This window comes from Sinohyriopsis cumingii, chromosome 9 (assembly GCF_028554795.1).
Source record: "Sinohyriopsis cumingii isolate HCF-2022 chromosome 9, ASM2855479v2, whole genome shotgun sequence".
Taxonomy (NCBI): Eukaryota; Metazoa; Mollusca; class Bivalvia; order Unionida; family Unionidae; genus Sinohyriopsis; species Sinohyriopsis cumingii.
In genome coordinates this window covers 19,522,969-19,549,306 of record NC_142969.1, presented here as the reverse complement: position 1 = coordinate 19,549,306, position 26,338 = coordinate 19,522,969, and the positions used below count along the sequence as shown (strand labels likewise).

General features: G+C 34.4%; 1 protein-coding gene across 1 annotated transcript; it reads right to left on the bottom strand.

The window, feature by feature from the left end:
* Positions 1-8,845: 8,845 nt before the first annotated feature.
* LOC149791345 (uncharacterized) lies at positions 8,846-22,955 on the bottom strand. Its single transcript, XM_089969888.1, has 4 exons — positions 22,872-22,955; positions 21,160-21,396; positions 19,032-19,175; positions 8,846-15,633 (listed from the first exon to the last, which is right to left on the bottom strand). Exons 2-4 carry the CDS (start codon positions 21,377-21,379, stop codon positions 15,455-15,457), a joined length of 543 nt encoding a protein of 180 aa, XP_089826014.1. The 5' UTR covers positions 21,380-21,396; positions 22,872-22,955; the 3' UTR covers positions 8,846-15,454.
* Positions 22,956-26,338: the final 3,383 nt, after the last annotated feature.

The window sequence follows — 26,338 nt, the reverse complement described above, 5'->3', positions numbered from 1 at the left end:
ACTTACTTTAATATTCGCTGAATATCTCCTTCTGGTGGTCGGATCATTCGTCCAAAAAGACCTAGCGTTTCTTGGATGATTTGTTCATAAAGACCTAGCGTCTTTTGGATGATTTGTCTATAAAGACCTAGCGTCTTTTGCATGATTTGTACATAAAGGCCTCGCGTCTTTTGGATGATTTCTTCATAAAGACCTAGCGTCTTTTGGATGATTTGTACATAAAGACCTTGCGTCTTTTGGATGATTTGTCCATAAAGACCTAGCGTTTCTTGGATGATTTGTCCATAAAGACCTTGCGTCTTTTGGATGATTTGTTCATAAAGACCTAACGTCTTTTGGGTGATTTGTCCATAAAGACCTAGCGTCCAAGAGGGGCCCATTGTCTTTTGGTTGGTTTGTCTATAAGGACCCAATGTCTTTTCAACGATTTGTCTTAGCTTTAAGGGATCATAGTGGCAAATGTTCAAGAGTTATGGGAGTCTCGTACAAAGATTTTGTTTCAAGTCTCTCGATAAAAATAGTTGCATTAGAGGGATAAAATATTGCATGAGCCTAAACATTCTCTGCATTCTGTACATGTGTGCAGACTACATCTCTTTGGACGTAGTTTACAAGGTTTAACGTATACAAAGAACTGAGTCCATGTAATATGTAATAATTAAAATTTAAGATTTTTACAATTGTGGTCCAAAATCGTAAAGTATGAATTTTCTTCCTTGCATTTTTGGTCAACATTTTTGGGTTGAAAATTGTCAGGTTTCTTGTTTATCCATTGTCTGCATTTCCACTTTTTAACAATTAACGTACTCGAAATAATCAAGGTCTTTTAAAACGTTTAGATTTTAGAAAGTTTGTAAATTTTTAATTTCAGAACTTTTATTGATCAAATAAACACCGAGATTCGAAAGTGTTGAATATATATTTTCATTTTTATTTCGACAGAGTTTGCGATTTAGATACTGTGTATCCAATTTTAATTTCAGTGGGTAATTTGTAAACTTTTAAAAGCTAACTTTTTGTATTTAGCTCTGAAAATAACACATAAAACGAATTAATAAATGGATATGTAAATAACAAGTGATAAAAGAAAATGTTTTACAATCATCATTAAAGAGGTATTAACTTCAAATTTGAATTTTACACAAAGATGCTGAAAATCATTCCACCCAAACGAGGTGACCTTTTTGCCCTTAGCCACAATACTAATTTGCATTTGGTTCTTAATTACGCACAAGTGTGGAAAGAGAAGTTATATGTCAACTAGAACAGGTCAATAGGCATAACCCTGCAATAGAAATAAGAAACAGAACACTGATCAAGACGGTATAGCCTGGCTAAATCGTCTTGTTTATGTGTACCATACACAGATCATGTGTACCTCGGTACCTGTTTAAAGAATGAACAAAGCCCTAACACCTATCCCACAAAAAGATTAAATAGAAAGGCTATTTATAGAGCAAAAACTACAATGATTCACATTTGCACGTACAATTTATGTTACTATAAATAAAAACCTATGGGGTTTTGTGGATAAAAAGCAAACTTAATACGTATTGCAGACGTCAGAGTGACTTTCACTGAGTTATTGAACACACTTTTAGATATGGCAACTGTTGTCTTTAAGGAGTGGTGGTTGTTGTGATGTGTAGAATTTGTAGATTTGGCTATGAGGAGTGGATTGTATATTTGTTAATAAATGTGCGATCAGATATATACAGTTATACAATTTATCATTGAAAGGGTATATAAGTTCAGCAACGATGTATTTCTTAACTGTGTTTTTGAAACATTATGCTTTTTAAGTCTCCCTTAGGCCTCTACCACCATGTGTGGTAACCCCTCGTAATTTTTTGTCCCACCAGTTTCATTCAGCGAGTTGAGGAATTTAATATTTTGTATTTACTTGTATTGTGTCTACCAAACATTAGTTTGAAATTATGTGATCTTTGGAAATTTTTAGGTCATTTTTACAATTTAAATCTTTTCTGTAATAATACATGCCCGTATAGATGATAAGATATTTCAAATCGTAAATTAAAGGAAGATAGATGGGATAGTATAAAATGTAATTTTTGATTGGTCAGCTTTTTTTAAACATCTTTTTTCCTGACTTTTTTAAATGACGCTCAAGAACTTAAATGTTTCCTGAAATGCACCATTGCCATATTGGTGTACATGAACTTGTAATATAATTTGATATTCACTAATGTAATCTTTGACAAAAAGAACTATGCGAGTTGTTTATTTTTGCGTTGAAATATTCCTAGGTCTTTCAAGCAAATCAGGTGTTGATATCGGCTCTAGGTTTTAATGATATTAACAAATGGGAACTAGACTGGAAATGGGTGTGAAAATAAAATAGAGTATATATGGGTTTGGCTTGCCATAATTGATTGATAATGAATGGTAGATGTTATTTAAAAAGAATCGTTTGAGAGCTTATCCTACTAGCAACTGAGAATAAGACACAGTTTGATGGAATTTCAGTCCTTTAATAGACCTGAATTTGGAACCGTTATTAGCACCTGACTCTTTGATGCGGAATTTAAAGCATGTTTCAAACATACGTAGATCCAGAAAATGTTGTAACTTTTTTTTTTTCTCTACATAGAAGCTGTCACCATGGACCCATCGATACTAATAAGTATAGCTTTGATCATGAGCAAGAAGAAGTAATTGAATTTTTAATATGACGGTGTTTGCGCAGGTTTTTATGGGAACTGAATTAATATCGCGAGTCCTTTATCGATACATACTCACCGGAAATAGTTCCAGCTGGATTTGATGGAACAGTCTTTTTAACGTCCATGCTTTTATTCTCCCCGGTGGCATTGAGAAATATATAACAACGGTTTCCGGCCACAACATCTTTTTTTTGTACCAGTATTTAGCATCGCCACTCGTGGAAATACCAAGTTTTTCACCCATTCGATGAAATATGATGAAATTTATCAGTCCTTCACTAGTTTCAATCATATATATATATATATATATATATATATATATATATATATATATATATATATATATATATATATATATATAATTATGAAAACAACAATTTCAGAAATGAACTTATCTAACTGAGGTATGTCATTGTTGTTAAATTACGATTCCCGAATTTGATCTCGCAGTTCAAAGAATGTCTGATGAGGACGTGTTATCTATCTAAAATGTGACATGCCTATTTATACTCATTCCACCCATGGTCAATTTGCAAATGATTTCGGAATTTCTAATCAAATATTTTGGAGAAAATTAAAAGAGAAACGTTAGATTTAATACTGCATCGTTTCGTGTTTTAACTGTTTTAAATTTTGTCACAAATCCAAATTTTGATTTTACTACTATGAATGGAATTCCTTAAATCTTCATCTAATATGTGTTGTCTGAGTATATCGTGGTTATGATCAAACTTCTTGGCTGAGCGCCACCTATCAAATAGTTGTTATTTTTCCATTACAAATTCGACATGGATCTGTCCAGTTTTATTTCTACAGTCACTAACCCTTTGTTGATACGCACCAGGTGCTAATTAACAATCCTTTAAAATGCATTCCATAACCATGTCATAATTAATCAGCACTTTATTGTACCGACAGTGAAGTGTAGATTTCATAAGCTTTGTCATTACATACACTGGGTAATAATAAAATCCAACGCACCTTTGGGTATTTCAAATCTTGAGTAATCGGCTCAAAATGAGGAAAACATTGATCTACTCCGTTTTCTCTAAATCGGTTTACTGGCTGAATTCTTCTGGTATCATCAAAATCTGAAACTCTGGGTAATGGGGGAGGGCGACTTTCCGCATTTCCATTTCTGCTATCGCATTTCTCTTTATTATTTTCCCCTTTCTCTTTGGCTCTTTGTTTCCCTCGCTTCTTTTTCTTTTTATATTTGCATTGCCATTTTTCGCCAAAAATTCCGAAACAAAGTGAATTTGAATTTCAAAAAAAAAATTGTCGTCTTCGGAAATATTTTAAAGAAATTAATATCCCAGACGAACCTTCAATTTTCTGTTACGACTCTAAAATATTAAACTAAGTACCATAAAAAGAGCAGCGACAAATTCAACAAATATTTTATTTCCCTTGGCCATTAAGTGAAAGTGAGAAGGAAAAAAAACTTACAGTATTGTGAATTAATTCCCAAATAGTCCAAAGCCTTGCAAGTATAATTTTTTTTTACAGTATTGTGAATTAATTCCCAAATAGTCCAAAGCCTTCCATTACACGTCCGAATGTACAGAGTATTCAGAATGAATTCCAATGTTGACTGTTCAGATGTACCAATTACTTTGAATAGTGTTTATGTGGCAATAATATTGATGTATCACAATGGTATTATCCAAATTTCATATACCAATTTCATAAACCAAATCACTTCTAGAAACCTCCAATGTCAAAAGACCATATAATAACATGTTTATCTCCAAATTATAATGATCTTTATCTATAAACTAAAATCATAAGCAGGAATGTAATTAGGGACAAAGGTTAATCAGAACACAAATTAAATATACATAACATGACCACGGATGATCTTATTTCTAAATCGTAATTGCCAACAATGTACCTGTTACTTCATGTTTCATCTCAATTATCTCAATAATCAAACTATGCACTTTGAAAACATGTTGTTTTTAAAATAATGTTATCTTCATTACGCGTATTCGTGCATTGATGCATATTCTCTCTCTCTCTCTCTCTCTCTCTCTCTCTCTCTCTCATGTGGTATATGATCTTATGTAGATAAAGGCTATCTAACACGGATGAGACTCAACCCTAACTTGATAATAAATATGGCAATACAATAATATGTTTTAACTAAACTAATAAAACCCCAAAGTTTTATGTGGTGCAAATACCGTAGTACCAGAAACCAGCTGCCTATACCCTGTTTTTCCACATTGCTTTTAACTTTTGCAACAGCAGAAAAGCATTACATATAATGAGGATTTCTTTGACGATGTAATTCTTCGCATCGTTTTCAAAAAAACACATTTCTCAGATGATTTGGTTGTCACAAAGCTGTTTCTCAAAGTCAACAAAATATACATTTTTATTTCCTACGTTTTGATTAAAGCGGTACATCTTCAGCAAAGAACGACTGTTAAATATTTAAGCCTGCTTCTCTGTCATATTTATAATATTTCTCATTTGCAGAACTTCACCACTCTCTCTAGTACAATCAAGCTGGTTGAGCCTTTTACTCTCTGAAACCAAAGTGCACAGTCAGCTGTCATAAGATCAACATTATCCAATCAATATAAATAAACCAACTATTGAGAGCGAAGTCGTCCAAATAGCACAAATACGATGCAGGCGCTGATGCTGCCGCTCCCGATGATGAAGATGATTACAAATTAAAGATGGTGAAACTAATGAGCCGAGTCTATTTTATATTTTATAAGCTTCAAAAATAGACGATGTTACTTATTGATTAGGTACATGACATTCAGAATGTATAGAAAACATCCTTCATTCTTATTTCTGTTACAGAAACCTTTCAAAAACCGTCTGAATTTCTAGCTTAATAACCCCAATTTGCCACCATTGACAACGCATTGCCACTGTTGACCAGTAGAAGATCGTTAGTTTCCAACAATCGGTTATGAATTTCGAGAGGAAAGTCAGCAATAGAGATGTAAACTAAAAAAACTACAAACATCCAAATACTCATGACCATCATTAAAATAACTCCAAACACCCAAATACTCATGACCATCATTAAAATAACTACAAACACCCAAATATTCATGACCATCATTAAAATAACTACAAACACCCAAATACACATGACCATCATTAAAATAACTCCAAACACCCAAATACTCATGACCATCATTAAAATAACTCCAAACACCCAAATACTCATGACATCATTAAAAAACTCCAAACACCCAAATATTCATGACCATCATTAAAATAACTACAAACACCCAAATATTCATGACCATCATTAAAATAACTCCAAACACCCAAATACTCATGACCATCACTAAAAAAACTACAAACACCCAAATACTCATGACTATCAATAAAAGAAACAAGGATAAAACAAGAACTACGTTAAGATGAGATATTGTCATTTAAAATTGGTCACAGATGTGTAGAAATGAAATATGTTCTTTTTTAAATATTACTGTATGTGTTATACATGCTGTTCTGAGACAATCCTTCTTACTTGTGACAAATGTATGTTATAAAGTGTCCAGGACAAGTGCCGTTCAATATTGTAGGAAACGAAGAAACCTACGTCATTAAGATCACCTTCAAGCCTTTTCTTAACAGAATCAAAGCTCTTGCTGAAACGTGAAATATTTGACTTAGATGATCAAGTCACTGAGATTACAAAACGGTACGTGTTTCGAATAGCATTGCTGTATATTCGAATAAAGTGGATAGAAAGTAAAATAATTTTTAATGAACAACATCAAGTCTTACAACTCGATCAATATACCACGTGACACATTTAACACGATTCTCAGCTTTTAAACATAAGCAAAACATCTGCTTTATTTGAATCACGTACAACATGATGCCATATTTAAATCGATTCTCAGCCATTGACGTTGTTGCTACGCGAGATTTATTATTTGATTTTTCCTCTACATGCCATCTGCACCGTAATCCACAGTTACCCGAATCCCTAAACTTTGAAGGAGAGTTCATCTGAAGGTAAACGTTATCTGATATTTACTGTCACGAACGTTATGTTTGCACAAAACATAAAACACGTTGATTGGAACGGATTCAGCAGGACAAGGTTATCGTCAAGTGGATGTAAACAGTAAACTGATGCACTGTGTGCACCGGAAACTGTGTTTTCCTAGTATTCATTTTATCACGTCCGGAAGTTATGCTCAAACTTTGCATTCCTTGCATTTTCCTATGTTTGTTCTTTAAATGTTATCATCAAGTCTGTCGTTCACATAATTACCACACCACGGTACGATTTCATTAATTTGAGCACAAACACAGTCTTTAGTAAGCAAACAGCATAATTTTGACTGAACATTCAAAAACTGGTTGTTTGATATTTCAGCAGAAGAACCTGGTGAATATCGTGGTGATGAGAAAAAGAATTAAACGATAAATTGTAAAAGTCGACAAATATCTAGATGTAACGTCATAGTTAAACGAAATCAAATCGAAAGGATATAAAAATGAAGAAATGGATACTACCTATATTGACGCAAATTATATTTGCCCTTTGCACATATCATTCTTATGTATGCATGGTGATATTTAACTATCTTTGTATATATCTATACGAACACACATTGCGATGGAACGTAAAAGGATAACGCCAAAAAAGCTTTTAAAACCAGGTATTTGGTGAATATTCCGTACGAAATACTACAAGAAGAAGTAATTCACATGGTTTTTATAACTGCGTCCTTGTGGGTGGCAAGTCCGAGAAAAGATGTTTTATCCGCGCATGCATTATAACTCGCCACGACCCCATCAGCAAATACTTTAAACAAAACAATTAAAATATTTAAGAAGAAAACAAACCTAGACAATACATACATACATACATACATACATACATACATGCATGCATATGAGCGCAACTTCGTCATAACCCTAAACTATTACGAAATCTCAATTACTGATTTCGTGTGACAAATATAGTTCAGTGCAAATGACAGGCATCTTGCGAGTACAATAGAAGTCTCTGTACTATACATTTCATCCAGCATGCCAGTCTGATGATGCACTAACGTGTCAGTAACTTGAAGCTATTTACAACGATTTTGGATGCATTGATTTGCAGCTATCCAAGATAATGCAGACCGTTTAACAAATTGATGCTTGTATTGAAATATCTCTCCTACTAAGTGCCAGTCTAACTCAGGTCACAAACCAGAGCGAAGCATTACCAGTCTACATGACTTCTACGTTTCTTTAGCTGTTGCCCTACGAATAGAAAACTCTGTTATCAGTTGTGTTTTTAAACTAACTTCAAATATTTTAGTAAGCATGCAACTCGTAGAACTTAATTATCCCAACAAAATACTATTAAAGTTTTATCTCACTTATGCTATTTACTGTTCCAAACGTATCATTCACTACTACTTGTGTGTTCGCAATGTTGTCATTGTATGCCATGCAAAATGTAATGTTTGCAAAGCAATACTCGGCACACCATGCAAGACGATGATGAGTTACGTGGATTGGTTGAATTGTGTCGTGTGGTGTCAGGGAAAGGTCACAAATAGCAGTGTGCTATCATTGTTGGTCAGAAAACTGAAGAGTTCAGGTGCCACCAGATTTCACAATAATCAACTATTTACGTATTTCTCCATCACTCTAACATCCACTTACCGACTTCATAATTCCAAAGAATAGTTGCACACAGGCATGGAGAAAATATACAAATGGTCGATATTCCAAAATGATAAATTTATAGGATCTTGCAATATCGTTGTAAGCCATGAAAGAGTGGAGTATAGATTGAATAACGTATTTATAACAAACCTATTAACGTTTTAGTCACCGTAAGGTATGCATGTAAGAACAAGTTGTGTACAGATTGAAAGAATCAGACGTGCGGAGCTAGCACATGCGCAGAAAATGTTTTTAGACAGGTGTGATTTCGGTGACAGTCTGGTCATGAAGATAGGATGTGTACAGTGCATGACCACATATTGTAACAAATAATATGATCATTGATTGATACTTATATATTTGTCAATTTTTTCTGATCAAAGAAAACCTAATAATGAAGAAGGAATGGCGAACTGCTCAAATGAGAATCACGAGAAACATTGCCCTAGTCTATTGATGAGTAATTTAGACATGGTGTAAAATGGCTTTCCAAATTTGAGGCTGTATCTGGCGTGAAAGACTTTTATTCTGTGCAACAAAGCAAAAGGTATACAAAGAGGTGATTGCAATTCAATACCGCTCTTACGTTATCTGAATACCGTTTAGGGGCCGAGAGTGGCAATACGCAGGCGAGAGGTATGTACAACTGAATCCCCGATGGGTCCCTAGCGGACGAAGTTCGCCGATGCTGCGACATTTTAAGGACACTCGTGTAATAATTTCAACCATCTTCCTCTAAAGAAAACTTACTGTAGGAAACGCTTTCTTTAGGGCGTTTAAAGGAAGAAGCCTGTCCCAACAACACCCCATTCCCATTACGCTTACCCCTCCTTCAGGATACATCCATGACTCGTATCGGTATCAAATATGTATAGCTTGTGAAATTCTCAAAGAGAACATCTGTAAAAGCTGTGACATGTAAAATTGATTCAAATGATGCAAAATGGCCTCCTTTGAAATAATTGCAACCAAAAAGACCCTTCAATGAGGAAAACTCTTTGCTTTTTGTGTAGTTCGCTGAATTCATGAAATATCAATCAGGTATCACCCACCCCCCACCCACCGGTACCAAATAGCTCAGTTTTGATAACACCGGTACCACATTATTTCATATTTTGCATAGTGTCATTTAATTGTATACTGTCGATCAACAAGTATTTGTATTCAAACTTGTCACTCGAATGACAACCTATAAACTTTACTGTTCAAATTTTTCATATTGTACATTGATTACTGGCTTTGATTGCTAGAAGAAACTTTAATTGCTTTTGCTGGATTGTACTATTTGACAATAACCGGCCCAAATGTTAAAATTATGTCTCGGATGAATGGTATGTTTTGCAATTTATTAAATTTTGATTACAAGAAATAAACTATATCATAGTACAGCTGCTAATGTTCTTTCACACTTCTTTATTTGTCAATGTAACAACGACTCAAGTGTTCTCACTATTCCATCAACAGATGTAGCAGACGACAAAAGACCCTTCAATAAAAGGACTATCAATGTGCATGTGAGCTCTTGATTTCATCTCCATTTTATTTTTTGTAGGTTTCTGGAGTTGATATTAGAAGTGACAACTCGAATGCGTACATAAGGAGGTCAACTGTTTTACCATAAATCTGGTAAACCTTTTAAAATAAAACAAAAACAGCTTGGTGTGGGTTTTATGTTGATGATTGTTGCCTAGAACATTAAAGGCTCAGACTGTGCCACTCAAATATTATAAGTGGTTTTATGAAAACCATTTAAGTTAGCACATGTTAATGTCATTAGAGTCACTTTTTTTTCATTGTTGTTACCTTGAACATTACAAAGATACAGAGTTATTAATATCTCATATTTAAACATTTCCAATTCAAGTAAATGTTATTTTCTTTTAAAGAAGCCTTTGACGCTTATTCTTTCAGCATCTTTTTAATTTTGATTAATGCCCGATCAATTGAAGCTGAAATCTGGGAAAAACATTCGGTGTGCCCTGAACCATCTATAAATACGCAAGTAAATAAGAAACAATAAATAAAAATAGAACAGTGACATAAAACAATTAAAAATATAAAGGTGGAATAACACAGTTATAAAATAGAACAGTGACATAAAAAAATTATAAAATGGAAGTGACATAAAACAATTATAAAATAGAACACTGACATAAAAAAATTGTAAAATAGAAAAGACAAAACAATTAAAAAATAGAACTGTGACATAAAACAATTATAAAATAGAATTGACATAAAACAATCATAATATAGAACAGTGACATAAAACAATTATAAAATAGAACAGTGACGTAAAACAATTATAAGATAGAACAGTGACATAAAACAATCATAAACTAGAACAGTGACATTAAACAATTATAAAATAGAACAGTGGCATAAAACATAGCTAGCGAAGTCTGTTGTGACAGATATTTCTTATACAATTTTGTCTGCACCATTGCATGACAAAAGAAAATAGATCTGAACAGCTGGGTCTTTCTTGCTTACCAGAGAACATTCACCATCCCACCATCGTCCTATATATGCAATTGATCCCACACTGGACAGTATTGCATCAACTCACGCTAATGACTGATTTTGAAACATTTATAAAAGCTCGAATTCTTGATTACCCAAGATTTTGTAAAATAACTGTATGCAATACTAAACATGTACAACTCCTCACATGACGTGTGCGCCAGAGTTTTGCAAGGTTAATTTCCGTTTACGATATCCACGAAGACTGTTTGTGGTTTTGGTTTCGGATCAGGTTTTTTAAATTCTAGTTGGTGGAGCATTTTCGGGCCTTTACTCCACAAGTATGCAATTATCTGACGTATGTATGTATGTATGTAGTTATGTATGTATGTATGTATGTATGTATGTATGTATGTATGAAAGTGTGTGTGTGTGTGCATGCGTGCCTATGTGTGTATGTATATATGTATGTGTGTGTGTGTGTGTGTGTGTGTGTGTAATTAGTTTGGAAAGTTAACTAGGAGAGAAAAATATCGAAGTTAAAGATGTGGGTTTTTTAATAATAAAAAAAACAATAAAAACGCAAGTAATTCGTGACAGCTTGCGACTGGTTTGAGTGCAACTATGTTTGTTATTCTCAAACCAGTGATACATCCACCCATTTTTTATAGTCACCTGCGTCAGTGTGTGGTGAAGTGAACAGATAAAACCCGTTTTAAACGAGTTTGAAATACACAGCATGCCTTGCTGTGGAATTATCAGTCATCCCAGAGAGCAGAACAAGTTATGAAAACAAAAAAACCCAAAACGGCTTAACAATAAATTGTTAGACCTGAAAATATTTTTGTAGAGAGACATGTATTATTAGTCTTGTGAGAACACGTGATCTTTTCCCTATATTCTAGACATGTTGAACGTTAAATTATGTTGGAAGGAAGTCCTGTTTCGTATCGGTAATATGTTGTTGTTGTTGTAGCTGTAGGGTTAACGCCTTTTTTCAGCACAGTATAGGCTATACATGGCGGCCAGTATAAATGGTGGAGGAAGAACCCGGGGAAACCCCCAAAAGAACCACCAGCCCACGAGAAGCTACTGGCACGTTTTCTTACATACCCACATTGGCCGAAACTGAGACACGAATCCACGCAGACAGCGGTGAGATGGCAATGATCTGTGACGGTGAGCTCTTTAGACCACTCGGCCACTCGGGGCCCTCTATGGTTAATATAATAATAACGCTCATCTCACCATGATTTTCATCATTTGTTCGTCTGCGATGATAACATTAATAGTCATCGAATTTGTGCACAGAATGTTTATCAATATGAAACTCACTGTATTGATACATAGACAATAAGGAACGAAATATAAAAGAATACAAAATGAGCGTCCAGTTTATCAGCGTGATGAAAATAATATATAAAAATCCTGTTAGTAGCATTTTTATAAAACTTTGGTGTGACTCGGCCGTGGTTCGAAACGCAACCTACCGCATATATATATATATATATATATATATATATATATATATATATATATATATATATATATATATTCCTCAAATAATCACATAATCATGCATGTGTGTATATGCATGCTAATGGAGCCAAGACTGTATATTTGTCTGATACAATCTAGACAACAGGAAATCATATTGCAGCACAAAATACATTTTCTATTACACCGTAAGCTCTTTAGCATTTCATTCCTGGTTGCTTTTCTTTGTAATATGCATCTGCAGTTTCGCAGCTTTCCTTAAAATACATGTATATGCAATAATATTTTCGACGTTCGATCCGTCACTTCATCCAAAAATTAAACATCAACTAGTGAAGAAAGTTACTCAAAATCTAGAATCGCACACTAACATTCTTGAAAATTTAGAACAGTGATATCGTCTTCATATAAATATCTAGTGAACTGAATGTAATAAACAGACAACGTCTATAGAAACAATGTACAAATAGTCAGATTGACCACATTCACTGTTGAAGGAAAATAACTTGAAGAACAAATGTACCGGTAAGCTGGTAACTTTCTACTATAAGATTAAATAATCATGGTTGGATAAAGTTTATCACATGAGTATTGTGTTAATTATGTGCTAACTTTCTGAGTATTGTGTTAGCCAGGTGATGCCTTGCGAGTACTCTGTCAACTATCTGCTAACGTTGTGAGTATTGTGTTAACTGTGTGTTAACATTGTGAGCATTGTGTTAACTATGTGTTAACATGAGCATTGTGTTAACCAGGTGATGCCTTGTGAGTACTCTGTCAACTATCTGCTAACGTTGTGAGTATTGTGTTAACTGTGTGTTAACATTGTGAATATTGTGTTAACCAGGTGAGGCCTTGTGAGCACACTGTCAACTATCTGCTAACGCTGTGAGTATTGTGTTAACTATGTGCTAACATTGTGAGCATTGTGTTAACTAGGAGTTGCCTTGTGAGTATTGTGTAAATTTTGAGGGCAAGATTGTTTGAGCGTTGATCGTAGATTTGACGGGGGATGTAGCAAGTGGTTTCAAGTTACGGTCAGGGCGCTAAAGAGCTGATATAGACCAAGCTTGACCAAATGTACATTGGAAACTGAGTCGATACAAACCGAGCATGACCAAACGTACATTTTAAAACGAGCGAGTTGATACAGACAAAGCATGACCGAAATTACAGTGGAATCAGATCGACTAGATACTGACCAAGTCCGCTGGTAACCAACTGGGAACCGAAGAAAACAGTTTGCGGAATTTACCAAATACTAAATGTGTAAATTTTGTTTAGAGCAATATCACTTGACAGTTCACAGCCATTGACATCAGGATATATCTTTAAGCCAATCCACTGAACAAGGCATCCTTGAAATAACATTTAAGCCAATCCACTGAACAAGGCCTCTATGAAATTAGAACATTTAAGCCAATCCACTGAACAAGGCCTCTATGCAATTAGAACATTTAAGCCAATCCACTGAACAAGGCCTCTATGAAATTAGAACATTTAAGCCAATCCACTGAACAAGGCCTCTATGAAATAAGAACATTTAAGCCAATCCACTGAACAAGGCCTCTATGAAATTAGAACCTTTAAGCCAATCCACTGAACAATGCCTCTATGAAATTAGAGTAAGATGATTCAACGGGTCCATGCTGTTTGATAGTTTTCTTTTCGATAGAATTACAGTTATAAAACATGGAACACATTATGAGCCTTCGGATGTAATGTCCGACAGGCAACTCTTTTTGATTTTGTCGTTATTACTAATAATTCAAATGTTGATTCGGTCTAAGGCCATCCTTATGGAATTGTTTTATCTATCAGGTGTTTTTTGAAAACCCCAACAATCTGTATTCCAGGACATTATGTCAGAAAAATTCCATATAATGAATTATGGTATCATAATCTTATTCGAATGTCAGGAAGACTGATAAGCATGACCAGGAGTTTCTACCACTGGAAAATATATGAATAATTTAGCAGTCTCGATAATAATCTTAAAAGTAGGCAGAAGAAGAATATGTATCCAACGGTGAGATTATTGGAAATGATCAAGAAGCGTAGTACAAAATAACATCTCCCCCCAGTTGCCTCAATCACTTGTAAAAGCAACATGCACCTAATTAGTTTTTGACGTGTAACCATACAACGACTGCGTGGCATTACATGCAATGAAATGTTCCTAGACTACATAAATCTTCAGATTGTTTTCAGATATCACATTTCTAAAGGTGATCATGTAGAGACCTCGCTGTTTCCAACAGAAAAAGAACCAACACTGTACTTCTTACATTTGAATGAAACCTATATATCGTTAGCAAATCAATCTTGTAATATTCTTTCGTTTACTTGTATATCGTATTTCTTTATTCTTGGCGCCTTGATGATTTCAACGTCCCCACTTTAGTAAATTTCATCAGGTTGCCTACTAAACTCCAGAAAATTAAAGTGTTCAGTATGTCGACATAACCACAACATTTTCCCAATAATATAATATTTACATAAACTAGTGAGAACCAAGCAGACTAAACAGTATGAATGCAATGTGTCTGTCGCCTATGACGTTGGTGATGATGATAATAATGATGATGATGATGATTACAAATTATTGCACATGAAAATAATGAGCCGAGTCTTTCCTACATTAATAGATTTTCATAAATAACCTTTACCTATTGATTAGGTTAAATAACCTTTACCTATTGTTTAGGTTAAATAACCTTTACCAATTGATTAGGTTAAATAACCTTTACCAATTGATTAGGTTAAATAAGCTTTACCTATTGATTAGGTTAAATAACCTTTACCAATTGATTAGGTTAAATAACCTTTACCTATTGATTAGGTTAAATAACCTTTACCAATTGATTAGGTTAAATAATCTTTACCTATTGATTAGGTTAAATAACCTTTACCAATTGATTAGATTAAATAACCTTTACCTATTGATTAGGTTAAATAACCTTTACCAATTGATTAGGTTAAATAACCTTTACCTATTGATTAGGTAATGACCTTTACCTATTGATTAAGTACATGACCTTCATAGTTGTTATCACAAACGTTATAAATATGCAGATACATATTCCATGTCATACTGCACGAAATATCCAAAATTCTCTTTGCTGTATGCACAAACGTCAAGAGAACCGTGCGAATTTCTAGTCTGATGCCTCCACTTTGCCACAGTTGGCCTTTATAAGGTTGATTGATTCCAACATCCCGGCAATGATTCCGAAAGCGAAGGCAGCAACAGTGATATAGAAGCCAATAAAGAACTCCCTTGCTATACCTGTCGCCTCTACAACGTATAGTACGAAAGCTATCATTGCACAGATCGCTACAAAAGAAAAAAACAGACTAGAGTATCAGCGTTAAAGACTAAATAAAATGTATTTCTACAGGTGCGATAAATGACAAAGATTTAACACCTTTCTCAGCAAAGGATACAGAGCGGATTTAGGGCTGGAGAAAGTGTCACTAGAAGCAACTTTTCAAAGTGCAAAATTTACAATTTAGGCACAAAAACATAAAACTGGGCATTTTAAGTATGAACACGTGTAAAAATAGTTGTTGATAACTCGATCGCTTTTAAGCACAATTATTTCATCATACGCATTTCATTTAGAAGGGATCCATCTTAAACTTTACTTTAACTGTACATAGTACCTAACGCCCATATGATGTACCTTTGACTTTTGTTTTCTTATTACTTTTTTAATTTATTTATTGCCTGTCAGTAGAAAGGACATGTCCCAGTGTGTTAGGTCTCCTCTAAAGTGTATCCTGATTCTTCATAGGAAGCCTTATAGTTGCTAATTTTAAGTACCTGCAGATGCGAAATCAAAATGATAGCTATATCGATAAACCATTATGTTTTTGGCTACATACGTTACCTTAGAAAGCTGAGAGGATTAGATAATTTAAATAAAAATTAACGATTATTTCGAGTGATGTTGACATATATTTCAAATTTGAAACTCTACGGATATCTTATCTAATATCATATATATATATATATATATATATATATATATATATATATATATATATATATATATATATATATATATATATATATCTGTTGTTGTTGTTGTTGTTGGGTTTAGCGCCATTTTTCAGCACACGATTTGATATGCATGGCGGCCAGTATTAATGATGGTGGAAGAACCCGGGAAAACCCCGGGAAGAATCACCGACCCTACGAGAAGCAACTGGCAAGCTTTCTCACATACCCATTGTCTGAATCCTAGACTCGAACCCATGCAGACAGAGGTGAGATGGCAGTGATCCGTAACGGTGAGCGCTTTAGACCACTCGAATGGACCCATATATATATATATATATATATATATATATATATATATATATATATATATATATATATATATATATAAAAGGAATGTAATTCAGTATAATCATTTCGGTTACGTAACTTTAATAAAATTAATTTGATGTTTCATTGCTTCTTTTTTTCCATCTACCTGTTGACATGAGAGGTTTATTTTAAATTTCTTAGATGATTAATCAGAAGCATTTTTTTGTTCTTTAAACTGAACTAGATAAAATGTTTAAGAAAGATGGTTTGTTGTTCTGGGCTTAACTGTTATTTTTAGCACACGATACACGGAGACTAGTATAATATGTGGAGGAAGAACCCGAAAAAATGTCAGGAGAACGATCGACCTACAGGAAGCTTCGTATGCTTCCTGCGCTGCACTCCGGTGTGTGTGTGTTTGTGTGTGTGTGTGATTTGGACATTTAACGTAGCTTTAACAATTTTTCAATCATATCGCTACGATGTCTGCAGTGTGGCAGTTTATAGTGATGCCTAGCACTGGGGAATCATGCCGCAGACATGTAGTATGATGTCCTACCCACTCACATTATCCTGACACCAGGTCGACCAGTTCTAACACTATCATCTTAATACGTACTCCGTTGAAAAGTCTTATTTATAGAATTAAATTCAAAGAAAACTTAACCGTTACATTTGTGATAATGGATAAAAGGAAAGTTAATATTTTTATCATTATTAATAGAATTACAAATCAGTTGCTAAGAATAATAAGTCTATGATCTTAATTCCTTAACAGAAAGTTTGTTTTTACATGAAAGAGTAACTTGAAAATTTCAAGCAATACCGACAACCCTCCCTTAACCAGTCAAAATGTAAGACACGTGTCTACCTATACGGGGTTTATGTATACGAGAATTTGGTGGATGAGACCTCATTTAGTGACATCTGAACCCAGGTAATTGCTTAATAGAGAAGGCTTTCAAGACAGGTTTGTCTGTAATATGTCTTGATACGTGTTTTTCTCTGATTGCTAATATAATGTGCGAGTAGTGAAGAAGGTATTTATTTATTTGTTAATTTTTTAGAAATATAAAATTATGTTAGTGTAGCTTTTGCATTGGTTTTTCCGACAAGCTCTGGATCCGCCCCTGTCAATTCTAGCTTTTCTAATCTGATCTGTTCTTTATCTAATCTTGACATGATTGTATATAATTCAAGGTGTTCTATTGAAAAGATGTTCTGAAAAATCACAGTGCATTTTGTGTCGTTTCATTTTTTTAAGAAACAAATACACGTCGTTTGTTAAAAATATCACCATTAGGCATTTTCTTAAACTATCCTGTTGAAATGTCTTATAGTGGACTTCAACGATCAAATTACATAGATTATCACATAGTACGTGTTTCGTGTAGCAATGTTGTTTATTCGAAACATTGGAAAGAAAGTAAATTTATTTTCAAAATCAATTATTTAATATGTCTACCGATAAAGTCTTACAACTGGATTAATATACCACGTGACACACATTTAGCATGGTTCTCTACTTTAAAGTATAAATAAACTATATATAGTACATGTATTTGAATCACGTACACCATGGCGGTCTGCTTAAATCCATTCTCAGCTATGATTGTTGTTGTCAGGTATGAATACAGCTTTACTACTACAACAAATAGAATTACAAAATTTATTTTCATTTCTGGGCTTTAGAATTCTCATTTCTCATTCGCTATTAGGACTTTTGACAAAAAGAGATAGTCAAACTATAAAAGTAAGGATCATTCAAATATTTCAATATTGATACTAATTTAAACCTGTGCAAGTCATCTTGCTACCAGGAAGCCAGACGCACCTGTGCCAACAGTTAATGACTGTGTGTGCGTGCGTGCGTGTGTGTGCGTGTGTGGCTTTGCTGAAGGTAATATTATGTATGCCATATCCGTTAGTATTTTAGTATTTAAATTATTTTGCACAAAGGTTCTTCCAGACCTACCAAGTTCGATACTTCTTGCAAACACGTTTATGAACGACCTTTGAAATCCTGCATATTTCAAATTTGTATGGGTCAAGTCGGTTGTATGGGTCACTTCAAAATTTTAAGTACATTACTGATAGTCAGGATGTAACCCGACACTTCTGGACTAATTTCGGACTCGCTTTGTGAAACTAGCTTTGCCATCAACCAAATACTGTGCAACAAAAACAATCAACTATTCCCCATGGAGACTTACTTGACTTTGTTTTAATTATATGGGTGTGATAAAAGTTTAAAATATTGTTAATTAATTGTAAACTTATAAATGTTCAGAAAATGTCAACAATATGAATATGACTTTAGTGTGCGTTAGTGAGTATACATGTACTACGATACTAAAATATACACTTATTTAAGAGTGACGTATTGTATCAACTTTAAAGCTTCTGTCTCATATCCTTACCTCCTGAAAACGTGAGACAGACGGATATAATATACAGGGCTTTCTTCTTGGGCTTTGAGCACAACTGGACGATAACCACCACGACTGCAGCAAAGTAAAACAGGAACCCAGAAACAGAGAATGCCCTGACAGCTTTTAGCCAGTCTAAAACAAAGAACGGAAAATCAAGCTTTTCTTTGACGGCTGATTGATATTCATAACCTAAACTTACGGGTCATAACTCGATTTCCAGTATGCATAAAGCTTCGGGTTTATTCCGACTTAATCAACATTTCTGTGTTAAAATCCGATTATTGGTAATTTCCGAACTTTTTGAAATTAAGATTTAAGAGTTTAGGAAACAAGTTTCGATGTCTTTAAGTTTTTCTACAAGGAAACAGCGACAAAACTTGTTGGTGGTATTGATTATTAAACTGAAGGAGATGTAGTGATGTGATTTTTTATTTTTAACGTAGCTTTAACAATTTTTCAGTCATATCGCTACGATTTCTGCAATGCGGCAGTTTATAGTGATGTCTAGCACTGGGGCATCATGCCGCAGACATGTAGCATGATGTCTCACCCAGTCACACTATCCTGACACCAGGCCGACCAGTCCTAATACTAACCTCTTAATGCTGAACGCCAAGCTAGGCAGCTGTTAGTACCATTTTTTAAAAGTCTCTGGTATGGCTCGGCCGGGGATCGAACCCACGACCTCCCGCATCCGAGGCGGACGCTCTAACCACTAGGCCACCGGAGCGGTCGAAGGAGATGTAGAGATAACTTCCAAGCTAATCAGCTATATAATGCAACAAATTTATGCATCAAATTGGTTATGCAAGTGACGACATAGATGAAAAATATGATAAAAGTATGGATGGTATGATTCAATTTCTAAAAACATAAACAATCAGATTTTGAAAACGTGCTGTATTTAGCTTTTGGAAACCAAAACACCAATATAATTCATCAATAGAATAGGTTATCTCTGACTGTGGAGGTGAATGTAGGGCTAATTTATGTCTGACTGTGGAGGTGAAGGTATGGCTAATTTACGTCTGACTGTATAGGTGAAGGTAGTAATATCTGAATGTGGAGGTGAAGTAGGGCTACGTTATGTCTGACTGTAGAGGTGAAGGTTGGCCTAACTTTCTGTCAGACTGTGGAGGCGAAGGGGGAGCTAATTTATGTCCGAATATGGAGGTGGAGGTAAGGCTATATCTGGCTGTGAAGGTGAATGTAGGGCTAATTATTTGTCGGATTATAGAGGTGAAGTGACTACTTTTATATCTGACTGTGGAGGTGAAGGCAGGGCTAATTTATGTCTGACTGTGGAGGTGAAGGTAGGGCTAATTTATGTCCAGCTATAAAGGAAAATGTAAGGTTAAGTATTGTCTGACTGTATAGGTGAAGGTAGGGCTAATGTATGTCTGACTGTGGAGGTGAATATAGGGCTAATTTATGGAATAGTTGTTTTATTTGACTAAAATATAAGTTCTGTGGCTCCTCACTTTATACCGTATCAATTCGATGGCAAAATATTTTCCATCTTCATAACCTAATAAAGTTCCATGAATGTTTAAGGCTTGGCTTCCTATTTATCATCTTATAACTGATCGTATCAGACAAAAACAGTATTAAAACAGCCAAAATATCAAGGGATTTTAACATAATAAAACCAAGTTTCTTTACTTCGAAAAGATTACATACCTTTCTTCAACAGAATCTCGATTATTTAAAATAGGGCTTTCACATATCTAAATGTACTGTTCAATTTTCATATTTAGCACGCGCTTTGGAAAACATCTTGACAAGGCTTAATATCAAAAGATTAAAAAATATTTTTAAAAAATTAACAGTTATTTAGATGCGAGTTTTCTATTTAAACCTCGCCAAAGTCCAACTATGATTACCCTTTGGAATTCGACACTGTACATATTTGGAATTCGACACTGTACATATTTAGAATTTGACACTGTACGTATTTGGAATTCGACACTGTATGTATTTAGAATTCGACACTGTACATATATGACTGAGTAATTTGATCAGCCTTGTTGCAAGCATACCGAGAAACTGGAAGAGAAGCGGAAAGGGAAACAATTAGACAGGCTATGCGATACATAAAAAGATAGATGTAACCTACCCGTTTCTTTGCGTTCACATGTTGTGAAGAATTCACTCGCTATGCAGTCACTCCAGATGCCACCGTATAATAGGACACTGATTTCAGAGTAGAGGAGCGTTTGTTTGCCTCCAGTCAAGTACCACATACTGGTAAAACAACCCGACATGTCCAGTAGGAAACTGATAATGAGCAGTATAAGAACCAGCGTGCTAAGTGCGCAAGTACCGTTGCAACACATTTTGATCCTTTATTTATCTAAAGGAAATGGAATGAATTATTTTCAGTGTGAAAATAAAAGCTGTGCAGCAGATGTATCTGGGATCACTAGGACTTATAAAACATTACGAACTTTACATCTCAGAAACGAACGACTTTCAATATTCGTAACACGGCAGGGGTCTGACGAAAGAATAAACAAGAAATATCCACGAACCTCAAGAAAAATTCTCTAATCAACTAACAATGATACAGCCACGTGACTAATTTCAGCCTTGTGTGGATTGTCTTGCTTCACATTCATATAATTTATCAGTACTCTTTTCTAGGCCGCAGATAAGTATTTCATATCACGTGCTACAAAACTTGATCCAAACAACTAACACACAAAATTATTCCTGTCTCAAACGACAACAAGCTTACACGTCACAATATAACAGTAATTCCTTATTTATTTATTTTTTGTTGGGGGGGAGAGGGTTTGGTCCGTTTTGCGAGGCTAGTCCATGTTTCCGGAAAGTCTCACGAATATTGAACATTACAATCCCTATTCCTAATAAATTACTAATCAATCAATTTGAGATGAATTATCCCAAACCTAGTCCCCTTCATCAAACAAATAGTTACTAGTATCTAATAAAACTATAAACGGAAACGCAACTAGCACAGACCGAAGACTTCTTAAATGATATCAAAAGAAAAACGAAAGACAAATTAAACTCACGCCGTTAACTAATGCTTCAGTTGCTATCTTTTCGCCACCGCAATTTTTATCCTCCCCCTACTACACACACACACACACACACACACACACACACACACACACAACTTTACCGATTTTAAACCGCAGTTTGAAGGACAAACTCTTTCCTGGAAAACCATAATATTTTCCATGAATGCTTTTGAATTCCTATGATTGACAGAAAAATATTCTGTTTGAATTGATCTTGATCTTCTTTCTTTGCTAAAAGTAACAAATTTATTACTAATTGTCCAACATTAACATCTGTTTCTATTAAGGAGACTAATCGCGTGAACAACTTGCAAGTTCAACTACGCATAATACGTTGAAAGATATTTCTCACATATATTGTTGTAACGTAATGGTACAATATTCATGATTTGAATTTAACTAAGAAACCTCTGAACCGTGATGGACACCCAACCGAAGACGTCTCAGATTTGCCCTGCGCTTCTATAAATAATGGTGTGCAAAAGATAATGACTGTTCAATCAGTAAAGATCATTTAAATATTAATCTGTACAAATCTTTGAATGAAATGAAAAATAGTATAGCTACTACTACTACTAATAATAATAATAATAATTAAGTGGTAGTAATAGTAGTATTCTCTATAACATTTCGCAATAAAAAATTACTCGTTTGGATAAAATTAAGGAGTTCAAACAAACAAACATCTTATTAAAATGACTCAAAAAATGATAGATAATTTGTTCCTCTGCAATTTATATTATAGTTCAAATCCCCTGCATCTTTTACAAATTCCATTTACCTTCTGACAATCGCTAGGATAAGCTGTTTTGAAACCTGAAGCGCTTACAAGTTAATCGATATCCATTCATACCTTTCGCCAGCCAAGTTTTTGAATGTAAACACTTAGGCTCATCTGATTATTTATATTTCGACCGCCACTCCCCGTTACATCAAGAGTCCAATACGATATTGTTTATGTTTATTTGCTTCATTTTGATTGTAACTGCGGCTTTCTATTATTATACTGTGCCAAACCTCTGCGCCGTAGTTTTGGGTGGGTGTGTCTGTGTATGAGAAAATACTACCTTCACATCGTGTCAGTGATTTCCGTCTCCACATTTTAGTAGGTTTATGACTATGCATTGCATATGTATATTTTTAGGAGAAATGGTAATGCGTTTATTTTATCATTTAGACTGATTATAGTTTACCTCAGAAAGTTATTACTTTTGCACACAACAAAGCAGTATGTAAACACATCAAATTATTATGTATACAAACTTAGTTATATATACACACCATCTTATTAATTTACATTATGTTCACACTCCAAAGAAATATATACACATCATATGATTAATTATACATCCAAAAAGTCACATATTTAAGCCTTTGAATGCATAATTATACATTAGTTTGGTGACAATGATATGTCTTTATTCTCTATGTCTAATATTCTCATCTTGTCCTTTCCACGGTTTCTTATATTATCACCGAAATGGGCTTGGTTTACGTTTACGATTCGTATTCTATGCTAATGAATATAAACTGTATTTAAAAACTATGAAAACGCGTTGTAAGTTATGATTCCATTGGCGCCAATTATGGCATTCCATTTTGTCTTGGTCAATCAAATTGTTTCATAAAAATTACACGTAGGATGCAAAAATGCCGCTTTCACAGAAAATGTATTTTTAGAAGGATCATGCTTTCTTAAATTCATAAGTTGTCTTTCAGAAATAACAAGCATTAGCACCAGTAGTACAGATGAAAGAGGTCTGTATAAAACCGCTGACTGGCAAGTAAGAAAGATCACTGGCATAAATATGCATCGCCTCCTACTGTGAATGACGATATAACGTAAACCATCTACTCCAAGAATTATATCCCAGATATCATAATATAAAGGAGAAAAACTATATCAACAACTTGTCCAAAAGATCATAATGACAAACTAAACATTAAAGGGATGAATGTCGATAATAATAATAATAATAATAATAATAATAATAATAATAAAGAAGAAGAAGAAGAAAAGTGATAATAAGAATAACAAAATGTGCATGGAAAGTAAGTCACAAAACGATCTAATGTCACAACTAATCAGATGATGAAAATAGTGAGTTGTGACTTTGTTCCTATTAGTGAACAATGAACAAATGCATATGGCCGGTAAAATTTTTTCAAATCTAAAACAAATTCACCGTGTTTCGTTCTCGAAATCCAAAATGTCTGCTTCTCTGTTTGTTTTACTCAACACCGAATCTGACAGAAAAGGTAGCATCACGAGAAATTGCGAAAAATTTCCGGTTGAGGTGTTTAACTGGAGAGCTCCGTATTTTTTTTTAACATATATAATTTTTTTTTTGTTTTGCTGGCGTTGCGCTGATACTTACTAGAATCTTTTTAGATCCACGGTTTCGCCAATGTATATGGATGGCACATTTCTTGCATGTCATGAAGCAGCAGAGAGGGTGAACAGACCACTTAGGGGAATGGTCACCCTTGTGTTTAGACAAAAAAAAAATAATTGTGACCATTCATAGAGGTCAATACCACGTCTACGATTATTGTTTGTCCCAAACAGAATTGTAGACAGGGCCCTCTCTGCTGCTATGTTATTCTGAATAATCCTGGGAATCTTCATCTGAATCCTGGGAATTTGTTCTATGTTTCAAGTAATATTCAAGTTCTGATGGTGGTTTTTCTATTTTTGGATTTATGTTCTTTCTTTTTCTGTAATAGTTCATCAAACGTCTGTATCGATCTCCACCGCAATTTTTGCAAATCTGATATAATTCTCTAACGCCGTTGTTACATCCAACACAACTTCGTGGACCAGCATGAGGGTTTTTCTTCATAAGATAATTATGTTTTTTGCAATATTCTCCACGACATTTTTTATCACATTTGTTAGTGGTTCCTTGACGCAGCCACGTACAGTTGTTCATTATATTAATGATATCTGTTTAATTAAATTTACACCCCTTCTGCTGATATCAATTAAAAAATTGTTATATTAAAAATAATGGTACATCCAGAATCTCATACTGCAAGAATAGCACTAGAACGATTAGAAGCAATTAAAAAATTTCTTCCCGTGCGAGATTCATTTAGAAAAAATCTACAAGCGCAGCAAGAAGCACAAGTTGAGTACGAAGAAGAAACTAAAAAACTGTTTAAACCCGTCACTGCAGCTACTGAACAAGTTACAGCTGTCATCAAAGAAGATCTTCTTCCGGTATCAAAACAAACAGCAGAACAAACCGAAAGAATAGCAAGAAGAACTAAACAGACAAAGAAGATTTTACGAGATCTTCCACCTGGCATAGCCAGGGAAATAGCTGCGGCTCAACCTCCACCTGTTGGTGAGGAAATACTTGAAAGTATTGGAAAACTTCGTACTGAAGTCGCCGACGTGAGAAAAGAACATACACCTGAACCCGAACTAGTAGAAAAAAACTTAGAATTGATTGCAAAATTTAGGAAAGGGGTTGTTGAAGAAATTAGAAATACTAAAAGAGAAAAATTACCCGAAGCAATATTAAATATTATATTTAATAAATCTAGTATTTTAAAACCCCATCATGAAAAAGTAAATGATGATAATCTTATTAAATATATATATCGCGTATATTACAACAAAAAACAAGCTAGAGGTCAATAATACAAAATTATTAAAGAAGAAATAAAAAGACTTTATAGAGAGAGACTGAAACAACAAGAACAACTCTCCCAGTATCAACATCCTCCACCTTTACAACGTAAAAAAATTTCTACGCCGGCAATGACATATTCACCGGTAGATTCACCACATGGATTTCGAAGAAGTGACTAACCTGACATATCCCCGGTCACCACTGAAGTACTTTATCCGGTGATGCAACCACCAGTATTTAAAACACCTCAAGATGAACCTAAAACAGGATCTAGTTTATGTCCTGATAATATCATTAATGATGTGTCACGGTTAGACGTTCTCATAAGAGGAAAACGAGCTGGAAATAATTCACCAGAAATAATTAATGAAGCAGCTGATATTTGTCGGCGATTATTTCAAGGTGGTATCATGAATATCGGCGTTTACCGAGAACTTATCGATGAACTTGTTGATGACTAGTTGTTAAATAAATGGTACATTAAAAAAGATGATCATACATAATAATCGTCGTAAACCCATGCAGGTCAGAGCGGTAAACTCACGATTACCAATCTACAAAGCTACTTACGGAGATGGACTTGGTGATGTTGTGTGGAGATTATTCA